A 23,410-nucleotide genomic window follows, 5' to 3' on the forward strand; every position below is an offset into this window, starting at 1 on the left:
GAGAGTTGAATGTTACTTTAATTCATTCGAAAAAAATGGAAATATTCTGTTTCCTCATTGTAAGTTAATATGCTTTTTTTTCCTTTTTTCTTTCCTCCCATCCAGTGAAAGATTTAAAGAGACCTGACTCCCTATTTTATATCCCAATGTTTCCTAGCTATTTTTGGTCATATTGTCATAACATAAAACATTTCGTTTCTTTTTTTTTTTTTTAAATCAATCTGAAATAAGATTTTGTGTGTGTGTGTTTTTTAATATACATTTTATTGATTTTCTACAGAGAGGAAGGGAGAGAGATAGAGAGTTAGAAACATCGATGAGAGAGAAACATTGATCAGCTGCCTCCTACACACCCCCCACTGTGGATGTGCCCGCAACCAAGGTGCATGCTCTTGACCGGAATCGAACCTGGGACCCTTCAGTTCGCAGGCTGACACTCTATCCACTGAGCCAAACCGGTTAGGGCAACATTTCATTTCTTGCCTGGCCAGTGTGGTTCAGTGATTGAGCGTTGACCTATGAACCAGAAGGTCACGGTTTGATTCCTGGTCAGGGCATATGCCTGGGTTGCAGGCTCAGTCCCCAGTGGGGCTGTGCAGGAGGCAGCCGATCAATGATTCTCATAATTGATGTTTCTCTCTCCCTCTCCCTTCCTCTCTGAAATCAATAAAAATATATATTTTTAAAAACAAAACAAAAAAGTTTTTATTTCTTTTAGTGAATTGAGAATTATTTTTTAGCCCTGGCCGGCGTGGCTCGGTTGGTGGGAGTGTCATCCCATGCACCAAAAGGTGGGTTCGATTCCCAGTCAGGGCACATACCCAGGCTGCAGGTTCTATCCCCAGTCAGGGTGTGTAAGGGAGGCAACTGATTGATACTAATGAGATGTTTCTCTCTCTAAAAAATTCAGTTAGCCTGGCTGGTGTCGCTCAGTGGTTGAGCATTAACCTATGAATCAGGAGGTCATGGTTGGACCCTTCCTCTCTGAAATCAATAAAAATATATTTTTTAAAAATCATTTAAAAAAAGAATTATTTTTATCTTCTACCCATCAAAATTGCCATAAGATGTAACAAGAATTTCATTAGTGATAACTAAAAAGCAGACCGTGCGGGTACATGTTACGGCATGTAAATCATATCTCAATAAAGCTACTACTATGAAATGTTGGCAGTGAATAGGTGGGGTCATTGCATTTCATATGAATTTGAAGCTCATAAATGAAGCTACTGTTATTAACTATGAAATAATATTCAAATTTTAATTTTAAGAAAAGACTTATGTCTTTTTGTGTCTCAATGTCTAGGTCACCTTCACCAAATGTCTGTATGCACAGTTGATGCAACAAAGGTTTATGCCAGACCGGCGGAGTGGATTCAAACTGCCTCCTCCATCTCATCCCCAGTACCGAGCCCATGAACTGGGCATGAAGCTGGTAAAGTTGAACAGGAAAATTTTATTTTCTTCCTGTGTATATAAGGGCTCTTAAGAGAATAATGGCACAGCATATAAAGTTTAGAAATATATCCTATTTATGCAAAAATGTGGTAAAACATGGCATTTCAAATAAGAAGGAAAAATGGATTACTCAGTAAATGATGATAGGACTACTGTGAAGCCATCTGAATATTAAAGTTGATTCCCTCACACCTGTACCAAAGTAAATTCTAATTGGACCAAGTATTTAAAGGAAAAAATTGAAACCATAAAATTTGAAATTTTGATAATCTGCATAGGAAAGGCTTTCTAAGCATGACTTGAAATCATAAGCTAGAAAAGACTGATAAATTTGATTGTGTAAAAAGTAAACATTTCTGTGTGTGAAAAAAACAACACCCATATATAAAATCAAAAGAAAGTAAACATGGAGAAAATACTGTATTTTCAATTTAAATGACAAAGCTGATTTCTCTAATATATATAGTGTTCCTACAAGTTAATATGAAAAAAATACAAGTCAATTAATAAAAAATGTTCAGAAACATAAAAAGATAGTCCAGAGAATAGGAAATACTACAGATTTTTAATCTAAGCATGAAATATGTTGATCCTTGCTCATATGATAAAATAAATGCCAATTAAACATACAAAGTGGTATTTACACCATTTAATTGGCAAGTATCAAAGAGTTTGATAATGGATACTGGATTAGTAAAACTATATAGAGAAAGAGATAGTACTATCAAACATTGATGGGTATATAAATTGATTCAGTGTTCTGGAACAAACTTTGTCAGTATCCTTCAACATTTAAAATGCACAAACCCTTCTGCTCAGCATCTTCACTTCTAGAAATCTCTCCTCCATATACTTTACATGTGCACAGAGATATCAAGGATACTCATGAACATTGTTTGTAGTAGCAAAGATTGAGAACTACCTACATGTCTATTAGTAGGGAAACGGATAAATTATGGTCTATGAAATGAGAAGATTAAATTCATGTGTGCTCATAGAAAATGATCTCCAAGGCATATGACAAAAAGAAAAAGCAGGTTTAGAGCAGCAGGAGGATGTGCATACACAGATACACCCTATCCGCTATACTTCTGAGGTGATGTGCAACAAATTGGTAACAGCCGTTTCCTCTGCAGTGACCAGGGAAGCTCCCTGTTGGAATTATTTTGCCATGTGCATTTATATTTTTTAATGAAAGGATTCTTAAAATGAAGTGATTTTTCTCCCTTTATTATGTCTGATACCATGATTAATTCATTGATAATTTCTGTTTGACGAGAAGCCTGCAAGCCTTTTTTTAAGCAAACAAATGAATTTAAATTCTAGTTTAATCATCAGCAATTCTTTGAAGAGAACAATCTTTTGTATTACTTACTTCTCCTCTATAATTTTTAGTAATCTATGGAGATTGAGAAACTTGGAAATAAAGTCGGATTTTTCATAAATTTCAGAAAGTGTTTTAAATGTCTATCTGTTCTTGTGTCCAGTTGCTGGGGTCCAACCCCAGCAGGTCCAGGGGTCCCCAAAGGTGTGGACAGAGTCGGCAAAGAAGGAATGACATGGAGACAGCGTTCAGTTGATCAGCAGCCTAGCCAGGATCTCTAGCCAAGTTCTGGTCAGGATCTCCAGCGAAGTTCTGGTTAGGATCTCCAGCGAGGTTCTGTGTCCATGTTCTCTTGCTAGGTTCTCCAGCCAGGTTCTCCAGGTTCTCCAGCTAGGTTCTGTAGCCATGTTCCCTCGCTAGGCTCTCCATCCAGGTTCTGTCCAGGTTCTCCAGCCAGGTTCAGTCACCAGGTTCTAGTCAGGTTCTCTTGCCATGTTCTATCCAGGTTCTGTAGCCAGGTTCTGTCTCTAGGTTCTTCAGCCAGGTTCTGTCTCTAGGTTCTGTGGCCAGTTTCTGTCCAGGATCTTTTGCCATGTTGTCTCGCTAGGTTCTGTCTCTAGTTTCTGTCTAGGTTCTGTGTCTAGGTTCTGTGTCCTGTTGTCTTGTTACATCTGTATTTATACCAGTTGATTCCAATCCTATCAATCTCTATTCCAAAGGTTAGGGCGTTTCTTATCTCCATTCCAGGGAGTAAAGATTATGTAGCTTAAGCATGATTGTTCGTAAAGTGATTAATTACCCGCCTGGCACTTAGTTAAGGGGTTTTATTCCCTCCCTAACTTCAGGGGAAAATCCCTACCTGGGGAAACAACCTTTCTCGGAGAGGTGACCTTGGTTAAAACACATAGTGCCAAGAAGGTGAGCAAACATATTAAGAACAGTATGCCATATATGCCAGGTCCCTTGAAACAGCAAGGATGGACCGGCTCCCGGCGTCCAGTCACCTAATTCTTGGGCGTGTCTAAAGGGAAAGAAAGTAACCTGATAATAAAAATATTGTCTGTTCCATCTAGGCTCACGGGTTTGAGATTCTGTGCTCCAAATGTCACCCACATTTTTCTGACTCCAAGAAATCCCCTGTGACTTCCTCACCACTCTGGGCTGGCTTCCTGGACAGTCTGAAGAAGAACGATTACTTTAAGGTAGGACTTGGCAATGCTTTTTTAAATTGTACTGTTCACGGAAAATCAAGCCAGTGATTCAAAGTCCTATGGTCCAAGTTTAATGTGGAACATAATTATAGGAGCTAGAATTTAAAAGAACCATTCTAATTCAGTGGTAATGATGGGGTGTCCATGAATCGTTGCCAGTATTAGAAAAATTAATAACATTTCTCTAAAGTGATAAAAGTTATTTGTATCTATTGAACGATTGTCACAAATCTGTAAAGCAAACATGAAGACACCAAATAGCAAAATTAGCAAAGATAGGGATTTAAAAAATTACAAAAAACCAACTAGTAAATTTATTTTAACATATTCACTCTCACAGTAGTAAATATATGCATGTGAGCACAGTAATAAAGACTGTTTTCATGTAGGTAAAAAAGGATATGAGTGGTATTCAGTGTTGTTGAGAATATAGTGAAATTAATACTCCTATGCATTGCTGGTAACATTGTAAATTAATATATAGAACCTTAGCTACAAAGTAATTTAGTAGTGTGTCCCAAGAGCTAAAGAAAGATTCAAACTCTGAGCCTTCACTTTGAACAGTGTAGTTTAAGGAAACATCAAAGCAGTAGAAAAGTCCATACAAATCCTATCTAATAAAAACGAAAGATGGTAATTGGCATACGACCGCTACCCTTCCCATTGGCTAATCAGGGAGATATGCAAATTAACTCCCAGCCAAGATGGCGGCCGGCAGCCAGGCAGCTGATGCAAACAGGGAGGCTTGCTTGCTTTGGTGATGGAGGACTCCAACGTTCCCTGCCTGACTTGCCAGCCTCTCAGCTGCAACTCTAAGTAACTATGTTGCAAATATAGAAGGTAAAAAAACCCCAGAAACCTGCTTTACTCAGCGGAGCTTCAGCCAGCCGGACCGCAAGATTGTATCAAATACAGACGGTAAACAAAGGTCAGAAACCTGTTTTCAGCAGCCGAGGCCTCAGAGCTAAAGCTGGCCCAGAATAAAAAAAAGAAAAAAAGGAGCGGTTGGAGCTTCAGTCACCCGTCAGCCTGAAAACGGCCCTCAGTCCCTCAGCCAGACTGGCCAGGCACCCCAGTGGGGACCCCCACCCTGATCCAGGACACCCTTCAGGGCAAACCAGCCAGCCCCACCCATGCACCAGGCCTCTATTCTATATAGTAAAAGGGTAATATGCCTCCCGGCACCGGGATCAGCGTGACAGGGTGCAGCGCCCCAACCCCCTGATCGGCCCTGCTCTGTGGGTGATAGAGGGCGGCGCCCCAACCCCCCCCCCCCCCCCACGGGCCCTGCTCTGTGTGTGACGGGGTAGAGCCATAACCTCCCCATCGGCCCTGCCCTGAGTGTGACAGTGGCGGCACCCCAACCCCCTGATCCGCCCTGCTCTGTGTGTGACGTGGGTCGGTGCCCCAACCCCCCTGATGGGCCCTGCTCTGTGTGTGATAGGGTACGGAGTCCCAACCCCCCTGATGGGCCCTGCTCTGTGCATGACAGGGGGCAGCGCCCCAACCCCCTGATCCGCCCTGCTCTGTGTGTGACAGGGGGCGGTGCCCCAACTCCCCTATTGGCCCTACTCTGTGCGTGACGGGGGAGCTCCTCAACCCCCTGATCGGCCCTGCTCTGTGTGTGACAGGGTACGGAGCCCCAACCCCCCTGATGGGCCCTGCTCTGTCATGACAGGGGGCAGCGCCCCAACCCCCTGATCCGCCCTGCTCTGTGCGTGACAGGGGGTGGCGCCGCAACTTCCCTATCGACCCTGCCTTGAGTGTGACAGGGGGCGGTGCCCCAACCCCCCAATTGGCCGTACCCCGAGCGTGACTAAGGGTGGCATCGCAACCTCCAGATCCGCCCTGCTCTGTGCATGACAGGGGGTGGTGCCCCAACTCCCCAATCGGCCCTGCTCTGAGCCCGACCAGGGGCTGCACCTAGGGATTGGGCCTGCCCTCTGCCACCCGGGAGCAGGCCTAAGCCAGCAGGTCATTATCTCCCGAGGGGTCCCAGACTGCAAGAGGGCACAGGCTGGGCTGAGGGACCCCCTCTCCCCCCCACCCCCCCGAGTGCACAAATTTTTGTGCACCGGGCCTCTAGTATGATTATAAAGATTGTGTACCAATATGTCAAAGCACTTATATATATATTTAAATTTTTTATTGATTTCAGAGAGGAAGGACAAGGGAGAGAGAGATAGAAACATCAGTGATGAGAGAGAATCATTGATCAGCTGCCTCTTGCACACCCCATGCTGAGGATCGAGCCTGCAACCCAGGAATCGAACCATGACCTCCTGGTTCTTAGGTCAACGCTCAACCACTGTGCCACACCAGCCAGGCTATAGTATATTTTTAATGAGTATAAAATATTAAGTATAAATGCCACTATAAGCATGTATGTGAAAAATCATAGTTAAGGTGGGATTATACTGTTATTTTGGTTCTATTTGTACTTTATCTTATAAATTATAAATTATAAATCAATGATTTCTTAATAATTAATTAATAGAAAATGGTAGAAAACCTTCCAAATTGGAAAGAGACCCTTAACAGTGAAAATGATTAGGAACCATTACCTCTAACCTAGTCCCTTATTCGAATAAACCAGAGCCCAAACAGGTACATTATTGACGAGACAGGGACTCAGACTCAGGCCTCATGATTCCTGAGCAATAGACTATGTTCTGCCTCCCGGAAAGTTGCTGGTAAGCAGGTCATTTTAGCCAGTTAACTGCCACGCATCCAAAACCATCCCCATGCCACGATATTTTGAGTTTAATTTAAAAAATCAATTTGCAATGAATATTATAAAAATAAATATATTACAGTTTGGTTGTTCTTGAATATTTTCAGCTGAAAATTCTCACAAAAAAATGATTTTAAAGTTGGTCAGGGCTGGGCCACTTAGGGAAAACATTTTTTTTTTAATTAAATATTTATTGTTCAGATTATTACATTTGTTCCTCTTTTTTTTTCCCCCCATAACTCCCCTCCTCCCAGTTCCCGCCCCACCCTCAGCCCTCACTCCCCACCCACTGTCCTCATCCATAGGTGCACGATTTTTGTCCAGTCTCTTCCCGCATCTCCCACACCCCTTTCCCCCCCAAGAATAGTCAGTCCATTCCCTTTCTATGTCCCTGATTCTATTATAATCACCAGTTCATTCTGTTCATCAGATTATTTATTCACTTGATTCTTAGATTCACTTGTTGATAGATGCATATCTGTTGTTCATAATTTGTATCTTTACCTTTTTCTTCCTCTTCCTCTTCTTAAAGGATACCTTTCAGCATTTCATATAATCCTGGTTTGGTGGTGATGAACTCCTTTAGCTTTTCCTTACCTGTGAAGCTCTTTATCTGACCTTCAATTCTGAATGATAGCTTTGCTGGATAAAGTAATCTTGGTTGTAGGTTCTTGGTATTCATCACTTTGAATATTTCTTGCCACTCCCTTCTGGCCTGCAAAGTTTCTGTTGAGAAATCCGCTGACAGTCGTATGGGTATTCCCTTGTAGGTAACTGAGTTTCTTTCTCTTGCTGTTTTTAAGATTCTCGCTTTATCTTTTGCTCTTGGCATTTTAATGATGATGTGTCTTGGTGTGGTCCTCTTTGGATTCCTTTTGTTTGGGGTTCTCCGCGCTTCTTGGACCTGTAAGTCCATTTCTTTCACCAGGTGGGGGAAGTTTTCTGTCATTATTTCTTCAAATAGGTTTTCAATATCTTGCTCTCTCTCATCTTCTGGCACCCCTATAATTCTGATGTTGGTATGCTTGAAGCTGTCCCAGAGGCTCCTTACACTATCCTCGCATTTTTGGATTCTTTTTTCATTTTGCTTTTCCGGTTGGATGTTTTTTGCTTCCTCGCATTTCAAATCATTGACTTGATTCTTGCACTCCTCTGGTCTGCTGTCGGGCGTCTGTATAATATTCGTTATTTCAGTCCGTGTATGCTTAATTTCTCGTTGGTTCCCCAATATAAGATCGAGGGTCTTATTAGTTTTCTTGTAGAAATCATTATGTTTATCGACAGCTTCTAAACAGTTCTTGAGGGACCTTAAAAGTGTGGTTCTGAACTCTATATCTTCCATTGACAATTTTGTCCTGTTTCTTTGTCTCCGCATTTTGTTATGCTTCCTTGGTGCACCCCCTAGTGGTCTTTGTTCGCAGTCTTATAGTTAAACCTTGATTGTTGTAGCTAATTCCAGGGAGGGTTTGACCTCCAGGCCAAGTGGCTATGAGAATCAGCTGTGTCAGCAGTGAGAGAACTTCTGTCCTCTAGGGAGGTGCTAATCTAGCCTTTGCCTGAGGCTATCCGGCAAATGCCTCTGTGCAGGGCTTGGGCGGGGCGGGTCGCACAGGATCAACAGGGTGGGCCGGAGAGAGCAGTTATGGCGGCTCTCAGTCCTGTCCCCAGGGGCTCTGCCTCTCTGAGTCCCAGCACCCGCTGCAAAGCTCGGAGAGAAAGCTGCACTCGCTCTGACCGAAGCCAGACAGTCCCGCTTCTCCCGTTTGAGTCTGGGTCCCTAAAGACTCGCCCGGATCTGGTGCTCAGAGTCTGCGACTCCCTCCCGATTGAAAACAACAACCGCGCCCTCCACCGCCAGCCCGCTCCGCGCACTTCGCACCTCAGAATTTGACTTCACCACTGCGCCTCCTCTGAGTGTCCGTATGCGTTTCTCTTTCCTCCTAGTTGTAGGACTTCCACTCAGCCAGCGTTCCTGTGGTTCTGGGTGATGTCCGTTCCGTGTTTTAGTTTCACTTTTGAAGTAGTTGTTCAAAGCAGCAAACTCCGGCGTTAACCTATGCCACCATCTTGGTTCTCTAAAACATTTTTTTTAATAGACGCACGTGGCATGGAGAAGGTCCGCTGCTTGCGTCTACAGATGCTTATGGCGTACAATGGCTTAATGACACTGTAAATAATGTTCTGATAGGCTGTTATTATCTTTTAGGGACTGATAGAAGGTTCTGCACAGTACCAGGAGAGACTAGAAATGGCAAAGAACTACTTCCAACTCTCAGTAAACCGGCCAGAAAGGTGAGTGTGTCACTACTTAATCATGGCAGCAGAAAGGTAACTGCCAGAAGTTAACAAGTTACTTTCCCTTAAGAATAGTTGCAGAAATTGGAGTTTACATATTTAGACAGTTAATGGCAAGGATCATGATGACTGAAGGGGTTGGGGCTGGGGGAGAGGAGGTGCTGTGCATTTGATCCTTGGCACTGATTGCTATTACCATCATCATCATTGGATAATAGCTAACATGTATTCAGTACTTACAAAGCATAGGCCACTTTAAACTCGTTTAGTTCCCCCTTACAACCCTATGAAATAAGTATGATTGTTATTGTTCCCCATTTACAGCTGAGAAGCTGAGGCCAAGAGAGATTAAGTAATTGGCCAAGGGTCACACAGAGCTAATAAGTGACAGAGCTAAGACTCACACTCAGACAATTTGGTATCCAGCCATGTGCTTAATTCCTGTGGGAGTTCTGGGCTGTGGTTAGCTATTTTAGGGAGGTCTAAAACACAGGATGAATCCCTGACTGGTTTGGTTTAGTGGATAGAGTGCTGGCCCACAGACTGAAGGGTCCCGGGTTCGATTCTGATCAAGGGCATGTACCTCGGTTGCGGGCTGTATTCCCAGTAGGGGGCATGCAGGAGGCAGCTGATGGGTGTTTCTCATTGATGTTTCTGACTCTCTGTCCTCTCCCTGCCTCTCTGTAAAAAAAATCAATGAAAATATATTCTTTCTTTTTTTTAATATATTCTTAAAAAATAAAACAGAGGATGAAGCAGGCAGCTTCCAAATCAAGGCTCAAGATTTTTACTATTGGCAGAAAATTGCACGTAGCTTAAACATTTAAAATTTCAATTATGTTGCAGGAGAGACCTTCATTCACTCAACCAGATAATTTCTAAATAGTTTAAAACCAACCTCACATCTCCCTCCAGACCTATTCTTGAATTTCCAATTTTTTGAATAGCTGAAATTTTTTAAATAGCTGAATTAATATCATAGACTACCTCCCACTGTCTTTTTTAAAAAAAAAAATTTTATTGATTTCAGAGACAGAAAAGGAGAGGGGGAGAGAGAAACATCAGTGATGAGAGAGAACCTTCAGTCGGCTGCCTCCTGCACGCCACCTACTGGGGATGGAGCCGGCAACCTAAGCATGTGCCCTGACCGGAAACCGAACCATGACCTCCCACTCATGGGTTGATGCTCAACCACTGAGCCACACTGGTTGGGCCCCACTGTCTTTTAATAGGACCCCCATTCTTCTATCACCCAGACCTCTGGGCTGTCCTTGAATCTGAGACCCCAGAGCCTGTTAAATATCTTGTGTCTGCATTCCTCTTTCTTACTGCCCACCTGCACTAATTATTTATTCCTTGAGCTATGACAATATCTATGTGTTTCTCAATATCTAGTTACTTTCTCTTTCAATTCAACTATTAGAGCCAGGAAAATCTGTTTGAAATAAATCTCCTCTCCTAAAAAAGTATTTGAGATTGTGATAGTGAAAAATTACACACAATCTAAGTGTCTATCAATAATAGATACATGAATTACAATGTCTTTATTTAGAGATTAGCTAAATACACATAAGTCTAATTCAGGATTTCACAGTCTCAGCACTATTTACATTTTGGACCTGATAATTCTTTTTTTTTTTTTTTTTTGACTTTTTTTTTTTTTTATTGCTTAAAGTATTACAAAGGGTATTACATATGTATCCATTTTATCCCCCCGCCCTAGACAGTCCCCTAGCCTCCCCTATCCCCCAGTGTCTTATGTCCATTGGTTATGCTTATATGCATGCATACAAGTCCTTTAGTTGATCTCTTACCCCCCTACCTCCTGCCCCCCAACCCTCCCCGGCCTTCCCGCTGCAGTTTGACAATCTGTTTGAGGCAGCTCTGCCTCTGTATCTATTATTGTTCAAAAGTTTATAATGGTCTCTATTGTCCATGAATGAGTGAAATCATGTGGTATTTTTCCTTTATTGACTGGCTTATTTCACTTAGCATAATGCTCTCCAGTTCCATCCATGCCGTTGCAAATGGTAAGAGTTCCTTCCTTTTTAGAGCAGCATAGTATTCCATCGTGTAGATGTACCACAGTTTTCTAATCCATTCATCTACTGATGGGCACTTAGGCTGTTTCCAGATCTTAGCTATGGTGAATTGTGCTGCTATGAACATAGGGGTGCATATATCCTTTCTGATTGGTGTTTCTGGTTTCTTGGGATATATTCCTAGAAGTGGGATCACAGGGTCAAATGGGAGTTCCATTTTCAGTTTTTTAAGGAAACTCCATACTGTCTTCCATAGTGGCTGCACCAGTCTGCATTCCCACCAGCAGTGCACAAGTGTTCCTTTTTCTCCACATCCTCTCCAGCACTTGTCGTTTGTTGATTTGTTGATGATAGCCAGTCTGACAGGACCTGATAATTCTTTGTTTTGGGTGACTCTCCTGTGCATCATAGTATGTTTAGCAGCATCCCTTGGCCCAGCCGTGGGCAAACTACGGCCCGTGGGCCGAATCCAGCCCGTTTGAAATGAATAAAACTAAAAAAAAAAAAAAAAAAAGACCGTACCCTTTTATGTAATGATGTTTACTTTGAATTTATATTAGTTCACACAAACACTCCATCCATGCTTTTGTTCCGGCCCTCCGGTCCAGTTTAAGAACCCATTGTGGCCCTCGAGTCAAAAAGTTTGCCCACCCCTGCCTTGGCCTCTACCCAGTAAATGCCAATCGGATTCCCTCCACCCCCAGTTGTGGCAACCGAAAGTGTCACCACACATTGTCAAATGTCCCCTGGGGGACAAAATTGTCCCCCTTTGAAAACCACATATATATTCATTTATTCAACAAATAAATTTGGGTATCTCCTATGTACTAGACCCTATTCCGGACACTGGGGAATCCAATAAACCCTAAGTCTGCCTGCCCTTATAGAGCTTACATACTAGCATAGGAGAAAGATGGTTAACCACTACATGATATTAGATGGTGATAAGTGCTTTGAAGAAAAAGCTGTCTGTGGAAGAGAGAAGTGGGCTGCTATTTTAGCTAGGTTGGTTAAGGAGGCCCTTCCAATGAGAAGAGACCTGAACGAAGTGAGGGAATGAGGCATACAGGTCTTTGTGGGAAAAATGTTCCAGGTAAAGAGAACAAACAGCAAATGCAACATAGAAATACCCCCACAAACACACACAGGGGCCCAGAATGATACTTGTTAGAGCAGAGAGTGGATTGGAACTGGTGGTGCTGGTTATCACAGGAAACAGTAGCTTTATATATGTTTTTAATAGATAAAAGCATGGCTCTGTGCACTGAAAGGTTGCTAGTTCGAGTCCCGGTCAGGGCACATACCCATATTGCAGGATTGCTCCCCAGTTGGAGTGTGCACAGGAGGCAACCAATCAATGTTTCTCTCTTCCCCTCTCTCTTCCTCTCTCTCTAAAAATTAATAAAGACATATTTTTAAAAAAATAAAGTACATATACATGTTACTACTTTGATATTTTTAATGTTAAATGTATAAATATAATCATGTATTTAGAAGTAAATATAACTATTATAATTCTGGGTCGTAGGAATATGGACATTTCTTATATTATCGTTTGTACTAGTTTGTATTCAAATCTCTTAAACTAAAAGTAAAAATAGCAAAGAAGTCATCATTGATCACCCACTGCTTATTTCATTGTGCCCAAACTTCTTAACCTTTTTAGGCTCACTGTGCTCTCATCTCAGTCCATCCATCTGTTCAGGCTCATCTTCCACACTTAAGCCAAACCAAATGCCACTTGCTCTCTGAACATATTCCTCACTTCTCTGCCTCTATACAAATGCTCTTTTTTTTCTCTTGCCTAAAGTTTCTCTAACCTATCTTACCTGTCAAAATCCTCCCCATTCTTTACGGCCTAACTCAATTACTTCCATTCTCTTACTTGTTAAAAAAATACTTATTTTATTGATTTTAGAAAGGAAGGGAGAGGGGGAGAGAGATAGAAACATCAATGATGAGAGAGAATCATTGACTGGCTGCCTCCTGCATGCCCCCTATGGGGATTGAGCCCGCAACCCAGGCATGTGCCCTTGGCCGGAATTGAACCTGGGACCCTTTGGTTCACAGGCTGACGTTCTATCCATTAGGCCAAACCAGCACAGTGGTCGGCAAACTGCAGCTCGGCAAACCGTGGCTCGCGAGCCACATACGGCTCTCTGGCCCCTTGAGTGTGGCTCTTCCACAAAATACCGGCTCTTCCACAAAATACCGACTTCTCTGCATGGGCCACGAAGTTTCAATCGCACTGTACGTGCATGTCCGCATGTGGTATTTTGTGGAAGAGCCACACTCAAGGGGCCAAAGAGCCGCATGTGGCTCGCGAGCCGCGGTTTGCAGACCACGGAGCTAGGGCATCTCTTACTTTTATTTTTAACTTCTCTGTTTTCATCTCAGTGAATGACTTTCCCTAGCATGTGGTATTCCTGTATGATTTTATAGTTTATCATTTATTATGATTATTTGTAAATTTTTTCCTCCCCTAGTCATATTTACCTAATATGGAGTAGGGACAATATTTTTATCACCAATGTGATTTAGCAAGGCATGCAAATATTTATCAAATGAAGGCAAGTTCATTATATAACTTGATTTGTTCCTTTCTGAATAATTCAGACAGGGTTCTATGAATTTATATAACAAGTCACATCACCGTCATAAAATAGCTCATTCATGTAAACAATGTCAGTGCATATTTCCTCATTAGTATTTAGTAGGAGGAGCACAAAATAGCATCAGAAGGCTTGATTTCAGGCCACTTTCAGCAGTCGCCAACCTTTCGGACCTAGTGGACCACCAGTGGTCCGCAGACTGCTGAAATGACTTCCCAAAAGTTGTAGAACTCACTGGACTTTGATTTTCTCATCTTTAAAAGAGGATAGTAATTAGAGGACTGAATAAGAAAATGTATTTTTTAAGTGCTAGTCTACCATATAATACCTGTTAGATTACTTTTTGTTCATACTTCCCTCTGGGTTTTCTTTCCTCATATATAATATAAATACAAATTGAAAAAGGTGTTATACTAGATCAGCAGCTTCATAATGATCTTCTATGGAGCTTACAGAGACAGAGGGAAGACAGAGTAGGTAGGTCTCTGAGTCTCCAGCCTCCATTTCAACCAAAGCAAGACCTTTTTCCAGCTTTATTGACAAAATTGTAAGATCTTTGAAGCATACATTGTAGTGATTTAATATATGTATGCATTATGAAAGGATTCCCCCAACCAGTTATTTAATATCTATCACCTCAATTATTTATTTATTTGGTGAAAAAATTTAAGTTCTGTTATTTTAGCAGATTTCAATTACATAATACAGTCTTATCAACTGTAGTCATGTTTTACATTAGCTCCTAAGCCAAAAGTCATCTTCTAGCTAAAAGTTTACCCTCTTACCAACTTCTTCCTATTTGCCTCATCCACTTTTCTACTGTGTTCCTATGAGTTGGACTTTGTTTTTTAGATTCCATATATAGGTTATACCATGCAGTATTTGTATTTCTTTATCCGGCTTATTCCATTTAGCATAATGACCTCAAGTTCCATCATGTTGTAGCTAATGGCAGGATTCCTTCTCTCTCATGGCTGAGTAACATTCCATATATATATGTATGTATATATACACACACACACACACACACACATCTTCTTCGTTCATTCATCTGTTGGACATTTAGGTTGTTTCCATATCTTGGCTACTGTGAATAATGCAGCAATGAACATGGGAGTGCAGGCATATTTTCAATATTCTATTTTCATTTCCTTTGAATAAATACCTAGAAGTGGAATTGCTGGTTCATGTGGGAGCTCTGTTTTTAATTTTTGAGGAGTCTCCGTACTGTATTCTGTAGTGGCTATACCAATTTACATCCCCCCCAAATGTGCACAGGGGTTCCCTCTTCTCCACATTCTTGCCAGCACTTGTTACATCTTGTCTTTTTGATAAGCCATGCTAAAAGTTATGCGGTAATATCTTACTGTGGTTTTAATTTCCATTTCCCTGATGATTAGTGATGTTAAGCACCTTTTCATGTACCTGTTAGCCATTTGTATGTCTTCTTTGGAAAAATATCTATTTAGTTCCTCTGCCCATTTCTAAAAATTTTTTAATTGAATTTATTTGGGTGACGTTTATACTAACAAAAACCTAGGTGGCCCTCGTGCCCTCACGTGATGCCCTCACGTCATCACAAGATGGACGGCTGGGGAGGGCAGTTGTGGGCGATCAGGCCAGCAGGGGAGGGCAGTTGGGGGTGACTAGGCCAGCAGGGGAGGGTAGTGGGGGCCATCAGGCTGGCAGGGGAGGGCAGTTGGGGGCGACCGGGCTGGCAGGGGAGCAGTTAGGCATCAATCAGGCCGGCAGGGGAGCGGTTAGGGGGCGAGCAGGCAGGCAGGCAGGCGAGTGGGGCAGTTAGGGGCGACCAGGCAGGCAGGCAGGTGAGCAATTAGGAGCCAGCGGTCCAGGATTGTGAGAGGGATGTCCACCGGCCAATTTAGGCCCGATCTGGGATCAGGCCTAAACCGGCAGGTAGACATCTCCCAAGAGGTCCCAGATTGGAGAGGGTGCAGGCTGGGCTGAGGGACAACCCCCTACCATGCACAAATTTCATGCACCAGGCCTCTAGTTGGTTAATAAAAATATTTAGTTTTCAGGGGTAAAATTTTATGATACATCATCTGTATATTGTATTGTGTGTTCAAGCCCCAAGTCAAGTCTCCTTCCATTACCATTTATCTTCCCTTTACCCTCTTCTGCCTCCCCCACCACCCTTTCCCTCTGGTAATTGCCATACTGTTGTCTTTGTCTATGAGTTTTGTTGTTGCATGTTTTTTGTTTTTGTGTGTGTGTGTATGTGAGGTCTTTTTGTTGTTTAATCCCTTCACCTTTTTCACCCATGCTGTTTTGGTTTTTTTGTTTGTTTTTTGTTTTTTTTTTTTTTTACCCATGCTGTTGTGATTACTGTGGCCTTATAGTATAGTTTGATATCAGGTAGCATGATTCCCCTGACTTTGTTCTTCTTTCTCAAGATTGCTGTGGCTATTTGGGTTCCTTTATGGTTCCACATAAATTTTTGGAATATTTTTTCTAGTTCTGTGAAATACACTTGCTAGGAATTGTGTTGAATCTATAGGTTGCTTTGGGTAGTATGAACATTTTGATGATGTTAATTCTTCCTCTTCATGAACACTTATTTGTTCCACTTATTTGTATCTTCTTCAGTTTCTTTCTTCAGTGTCATAATTTTTCAAGTGTAGGTCTTTTACATTCTTTGTTAAATTATACCTAGGTCTTTTCTCTTTTTTTTGATGTAATTGTAAATGGGATTGTTCTCTTGGTTTCCCTTTCTGATACTTCATTATTGTTGAATAAAAATGCAACTGATCTCTAGATATTTATTTAGTATCCTGCTACTTTACTGAATTCATTGATCAGTTCTAGTAGTTTTTTGGTGGAATATTTAGGTTTCTCTATAATCATGTCATCTGCAAATAATGACAGTTTTATTTCTTTCTCCCTTTGCCCATTTTTTATTTTTTTAAATTTATCTTTATTGTTGAAAGTGTTACAGATATCCCCCATTCCCCTCATTTTTAAAATTGGATTGTTTGGTGTGTTTTTTTTCACTTTTGAGTTGTATGAATTCTGTATATATCTTGGATGTTAACCCCTTATCAGATACATGTTTTACAAGCATTTTCTCCCACTTAGCAGGTTGCCTTTTCATTTTGTTGATGGTTTTATTTGCTGTATAAAGCAGTTTTGCTTTGAGCTTTTTTATATTTTAGAGTTCTTGGTAAATTTTATTTGAGGAAAGGAGGTCTATATCTTTTCTGTTAATCCTCACTGGAAGATATTTTTCCATTGACTTTTAGAGAGAGTGGAAGAGAGAGGGAAAGACAGAGAGAAACATCGATGTGTGAGAGAAACACATCTATTGGTTGCCTCCTGCATGTGCCTGATCAGGGCTCCGGGCAAGGAGGAGCCTGCAACCAATGTACATGCCCTTGATCGGAATCGAGCCTGGAACCTTTTGGTCTGCCAGCCGATGCTCTATCCATTGAGCAACACTGGCTAGGGTGGGGTCTGTATTTTAAAAGCAAATTAGACTAGGTAATTCCTTGCAACTTTAAAATGCTATGTTTTTGTGATTATTATTCTGAGCGAGTGCTCTTATAAAAAAAATACTTTTTTTTTTATAGCTCTGTTGCTATGAGCCCAGGTGAAGAAATCTTAACCTTATTACAGACATTACCATTTGATATCGAAGAGCTTAAGAAAGAAGAAGCTAATCTTCCCCCAGAAGATGGTAAGTGAAGGGCCAGGAGAGAGCAGATGGGTTAGAAAAAATTAAAACATTCCACTAAGTCTCAGAGGGTCCTTCCCTGAGAGAACCTTTCATGTGCATGTGGTATGGCAGCATCACGCTTTCTCCTTTCAGATGACCAGTGGTTAGATCTCTCACCAGATCAGCTGGATCAGCTCCTGCAAGAAGCTGCTGGCAAAAAAGACCCAGAGCCCATTTCTAAGGAGAAGGAGCACTATGACTTAACTCAAGTCTCAAAGAGCATGAAAGCTTTCATATCCAAAGTCTCCACCCACAAAGGAGCAGAGCTGCCTCGGTAATTTGTGTTAAAGTATATACCTATAGTCATAACCAAGATGTTGAAGTCATCCATCACTGCCAAGCGCACACTTTTTTTTTTTTTAAGTAAATGGTTTGTAATGCTTTGTTTCCCTGTTTTGGTATCTAGTAGCATAATTTACTTATCTGGAGTCAGGTTTCTAGTGATCTTATCCTTTGCAATCTCAAAGCCACCATCTCAGAGTGGTTCAGAGCAACTGTGCATTCTACTCTTTCAACTTTTGCTCAGAACCTTGTGGGCTCCTCACATCCAGCTCTCAGCAAGCTCAGACGTCTCATCTCCCACCTGCATATTGGAAGCTTCAAACTCAAAAGAGTGGGAGGAAATAATAGAAGAATTAGGAAGTTATATTTGGCAAGTAATGGGGAAAAAAGATAGATGGAATTGTTACTTGCACAGCAAAAATATCTTTATCAATGTTGATGCTGTGGAGCTCATGAGATGACTACAATTTATGTTCAGTATTCTCTCTTCAAAACAGCAGGGGTAAAGGAAAGTTTGTTCTTAATCATTTTTAAAGATTTGGTTCTTAAAGAACTTTTTTTGGCTAATGTTAGCTATATCTTGTAGGAGTTTGAAAAGGGTGGGTAGATCCTTAAATGAGCTTAAAGTTAAATGTGCATAAACAAAGTGCAATTTTTACTTTGATTTTATCAGTATTTCTGTTGCCCTGCAAGACCAGTAAGTATAAGGATTTTTAAAATTTAAACTACTGCCCAGCTAGTGTAGCTCAGTTGGTTGAGCGTCAGCCCGTGCACCAGAAGATTACTAGTTTGATTCCCGATCAGGGCACATGCCCAGGTTGTGGGCTCAATCCCCAGTAGGGGGTGTGCAGGAGGCAGCCGATCAATGATTTCCTCTCATCGTTGATGTTTCTATCTCTCCATCTTCCTTCCTTTGAAATCATTAAAAAATATATATATATTTTTAAAAATATATTTTAGCCCTAGCCTGTTTGGCTCAGTGGATAGAGTGTTGACCTGCGGACTAAAGGGTCCTGGGTTCAGTTCCGAGTGAGTTGCCGGCTTGATCCTCATTGGGGGGCGTGCAGGAGGCAGCCAATCAATTATTCTCTCTCGTTGTTTCTTTCTCTAACATCAATAAGAATATATTTATGTTTTTTAAATAAATAAAATTTAAACTACAGTTTTCCTGTTGCACCTCTTTTGAGGTTATATCTCTAGTAGTGTTCCTAAGAATGGGACTTAGAAGTTTCAAAGAGTTATGTTCTAGATAAATTGTTTTTTTCCTTTAATTTTGCAGAGACCCTTCTGAAACTCCAATCACTTTTGATGCAGATTCTTTCCTTAATTATTTTGATAAGATTTTAGGTAAGTTACAGTGTGATGTTTGTTTTCATTTTGAAAGTAGTATGGGTAGGGAAGTGGAGCATTAGATCTTTCGGAAGACAAAACAATGCTTTCTCTTCATAATTTTGAGTTGCTTTCAACAATGAATTCCTGCTGTCTTGAATGATTCTGCAGAGGATGTTTAGCTCAGTGCTTAACATAGTAGTTGCTTAGAAGTAGTTGCTTAAATACTGGAAGCCAGATGTACGAAATTCGTGCAAGAGGCTCGGCCCATCGCAGCCCCGGCTGCCTCGCGGCCCTGCCCACTAGTTCCAGAAGGTGGTCCAAAAGGTCGTTCCGCTGTCCGGTCTAATTAGCATATTAGCTCTTTATTATATAGGATTTGTTGAATGAGTGAATGCTGTTAGAGTTTACCTTGGCTCCCATATTACATTATTTTTTCTCTTTTATACTTACTGCACTTACACACTAATAATAGCCAAATAGCCCAATAAGAGAAACCAACAATGGATATGAAAAGGTATAGCCTTGAAGAAGAAATATAGTTAATAAATATTTGAAAATAGTTAACTGTTTCTAGTATGCAAGTAAATACACAGTAAAAATAAGAGATTACTTTTTTGCCCACCATATTGGCAAAAATTTAAAAGAATGATGATAACCAGTTTTCTCAGGGGTTAGAGAAATTAGCACTGTTCAAAGCGGGGGAGGGAGGTGAAGTGTAAGTCATCTTTCCTCAGGACAGTTTGGTACTCTAGAATGTTTATAACCTTTGCCTTAGCAATTTCTTTTTTTTAAAATATATTTTATTGATTTTTTACAGAGAGGAAGGGAGAGGGATAGAGAGTTAGAAACATCGATGAGAGAGAAACATCGATGAGAGAGAAACATCGATCAGCTGCCTCCTGCACACTCCCTACTGGGTATGTGCCTGCAACCAAGGTACATGCCCTTGGCTAGAATCAAACCTGGGACCCTTGAGTCCGCAGGCCAATGCTCTATCCACTGAGCTAAACCGATTAGGGCTGCCTTATTCGATTCCGGGAATTTACTCTATGAAAAAGATATATGTGCTAAGATGACAACTGCAGCATTGTAGTAGCAGAAAAATTGGAATATCCTAAATGTCTATCACAAGGGAAATGGTTAAATAAATTATAGTACAGCTGACCCTTGAACAACATGGGACTATACCATATGGGTCCACTTACACATAAATACTGTAAATGTATTTTCTCTGCCTTATGATTTTCTTAACACTTTCTTTTCTCCAGCCTTCTTTATCATAAGAATTCAGTATATAATACATATAACACAAAATATATGTTAATCAACTGTGTGTGTCATCGTTAAGGCTTCTGGTCCAGAGTAGGCTATTAGTAATGTTTTTGGGAAGTTGAAAGTTTTATGCATTGTCCAAGGGTCAGCTGTATACCCTATTATGAAATGCTTGGTAATGAGGACAGAGCTGCATAAAGGTCTGGATAGCCACCAAACTGTTAAAAGATGCCTAACTCAAGGAAGAGAATGAAATGTGAGGCAGTAATTCTGAGCATCCCGTCTGCATGCCCCTAGCCTGCCGAGACAGTTCACATGAATGTTCACATCAAAGTGTATTTATGCAGCCCAGCTGGTGTAGTTCATTGGTTGAGTAAGCGTTGACCTGTGAACCAAGAGGTCACAGTTCAATTCCTGGTCAAGGGCATATGCCTGGGTTGCAGGCTTGATCCCCAGTAGAGGGCATGCAAGAAGCAGCCGATCAATGAGTCTCTCTCCTTTCCTCTCTGAAATGAATAAAAATATATTTTTTTAAAAAATATATTCATGCATATCATAGTTTTTAAATTTTTTTTAAAATATATTTTATTGATTTTTTACAGAGAAGAAGGGAGAGAGATAGAGAGTTAGAAACATCGATGAGAGAGAAACATCGATCAGCTGCCTCTTGCACATCTCCCACTGGGGATGTGCCTGCAACCCAGGTACATGCCCCTGACCGGAATCGAACCTGGGACCCTTCAGTCCGCAGGCCGACGCTCTATCCACTGAGCCAAACCGGTTTTGGCATAGTTTTTAAATTTTTAAGTGAATTAATTCACTTTTAAAAAAAGAGTTGAATCTTTCATTTCAGCTTGTGTGCTTTTCTGCAAATATCTGCCAGCGGTACCATTTTCTGGAAGTGAATTTTGTGAAGGAGTTTGCCTGTGTATATTGGTTCTTTTCTGCAACTAATATTCTAAGTCTTTTGGGAGGTGTAATCACTCAAAATTTTTTACCAAGTGGCATTTTCTGTGTTGGGATGTAGGACCAAGGCCTGAATCAGACTCCGATGACCAGGATGAGGAAGACTTTGAATCTTTAGAAAGTGATGACGACTTGGATTTTGAAACACAGGAACCTGGGGAAGAAGCATCTGTAAAAGGAACACTTGATGATCTCAAGTCATACATGGCCCAGATGGACCGGGAACTGGCACATACCAGCATTGGCAAAAGTTTCACCACCCAGAAGCAAATGGTATGTGTGTGTTTAACTTCTTTTCCTTTCTGAGTCTATTACAAAGGATAGCTAAAAACATATTTTATCTTAGTGGGTTTTTTTGTTTGTGATCATTTTTTGTGTGATAAATTTGATTTTTTAAATTTGAAATAAATAAGAATACTAATTTTTCCTAACTCTGGTTGGATGAGGGATTATTAACTTTATTTTCCTAAAATAAGCTTAATTATATTACTTTGTTATCTATCAGGATTTAAAATAATATCATGTGATGTGTTGAAATTAGTATGTGATACTAAGAGCTTACATTGATTTTTTTAAAAAGAAGAAATGTCTCTAAATACCCAAATATTTTTGAAATCTTAATAGTATTTGATTTGTAAGTTTCCCTAATTTAGAGCCAAATGTAGAATTCATCTCCCATTCGTGTTTTAATCCTACTGATTATACCAGCACTATAATACTAGACAAAGAGGCGTCTCATGGATGAGTGTTTGAAATCCATCTCTGTGACTGTCCATTAATAAATAATCCTCATGTCATAGAACCAAATGAGACAATAGTAAAACTCATAATGGACCTTAATTAATGTTATTCCCTTGTTTTGATCATCTAAACCACATTTAAAATTATAACCACTTTTTTTTTAATATATATTTTATTGATTTTTTTACAGAGAGGGAGAGGGATAGAGAGTTAGAAACATCCATGAGAGAGAAACATCCATCAGCTGCCTCCTGCACACCCCCTACTGGGGATGTGCCCGCAACCAAGGTACATGCCCTTGACCGGAATCGAACCTGGGACTCTTCAGTCCACAGGCCGATGCTCTAGCCACTGAGCCAAACTGGTCAGGGCAAATTATAACCACTTTTAATATTGCCAGAACCTAATAGAAACCATACATTAGGTTTATCTAAAGCAGTGTTTCTTAAGTGGTAGTGTGAATATGAGTCACCTAACCATATTAAAATATAGATTCTGGTTAAGTATGTCTGAGGTGTGGCCTCAGATTTTACGTTTCTAACAAGCTCTGAAGCGATGCACATGCTACTGGTCCATGGACCACTTTGAGTAGATCAAGCTGCATCTTTCAAATCCTTTCCCCAACCTGTGAAATCAGAGGCTCGAGTAACAATTCAGAGTCTTTGTGGTTCAACCCCAAGAAGCGTCAGGTTTTTACTTTGCTTTTTCATTGGGAAAAAGAAAAGAAAATTTAGTTTCTTTTACTTAGGAAAAAATTTACATTCTTTTTTAAAATGTTTGTTTTTATGTTTATTTTTTTAAAACTGTTAGGCACCGTATAAATGTATGTCTTTAACCCTGGTTATCTCCCTTAGGCTATTTCAGAATAGGGAAGAAAGTCATTCAATTTGTAGAAACTTTTACTACAAAGAAGTGTATTATAGTCTTTGGAATCAAATTTTAATATATGTGTTAAATTACATAGTTTATTAGACTTCGTTTTTACTTTCTATCAAGAAGAGTAATTTGGAATTCAGTTTTCATTGTTGGTTAGCTTTGCATTGTAACTACCACAGCCTATTGACATATTATCCCATGATTTTCTTTCCCTCCATGAATAAGGAATCTCTAGCCCAGACTACCAATAGCAATTCAGATGAGGAAGATTCTGGTGCAGGAGACTCTGGTATGACGCCGGTGGATGTAGACCTAAACCTGGTTTCAAATATATTGGAATCGTACAGTTCCCAGGCCGGACTGGCCGGACCGGCTTCCAACCTCTTACAGAGCATGGGGGTGCAGCTGCCGGACAACACTGACCCCAGACCCACACGTAAGCCAGCGGAAGACTAACCAGCCCATCGAGCCTGTCGTTTCTCTTTTAAATAAATATTGAACCGGAGTGTGCTCCTTTCTAGTTTAGAGT

General features: G+C 40.8%; 1 protein-coding gene across 2 annotated transcripts in view; it reads left to right on the plus strand.

Moving 5' to 3' along the window:
* Positions 1-23,386, plus strand: part of ECD (ecdysoneless cell cycle regulator) — a 31,698-nt gene extending 8,312 nt beyond the window's left edge. The window contains exons 6-13 of one of the 2 annotated variants that reach the window (XM_059662400.1): positions 1,307-1,435; positions 3,856-3,984; positions 8,934-9,019; positions 17,267-17,373; positions 17,506-17,686; positions 18,974-19,051; positions 21,333-21,537; positions 23,107-23,386. In XM_059662400.1, the coding sequence (XP_059518383.1) occupies positions 1,307-1,435; positions 3,856-3,984; positions 8,934-9,019; positions 17,267-17,373; positions 17,506-17,686; positions 18,974-19,051; positions 21,333-21,537; positions 23,107-23,337 (1,146 nt within the window). In that variant the 3' untranslated portion in view covers positions 23,338-23,386. The remainder of the gene's footprint in view (positions 1-1,306; positions 1,436-3,855; positions 3,985-8,933; positions 9,020-17,266; positions 17,374-17,505; positions 17,687-18,973; positions 19,052-21,332; positions 21,538-23,106) is intronic. The other variant, XM_059662401.1, reaches the window with a different exon arrangement.
* Positions 23,387-23,410: the final 24 nt, after the last annotated feature.

This window comes from Myotis daubentonii, chromosome 13, assembly GCF_963259705.1.
Source record: "Myotis daubentonii chromosome 13, mMyoDau2.1, whole genome shotgun sequence".
In the NCBI taxonomy this organism is placed as follows: domain Eukaryota; kingdom Metazoa; phylum Chordata; class Mammalia; order Chiroptera; family Vespertilionidae; genus Myotis; species Myotis daubentonii.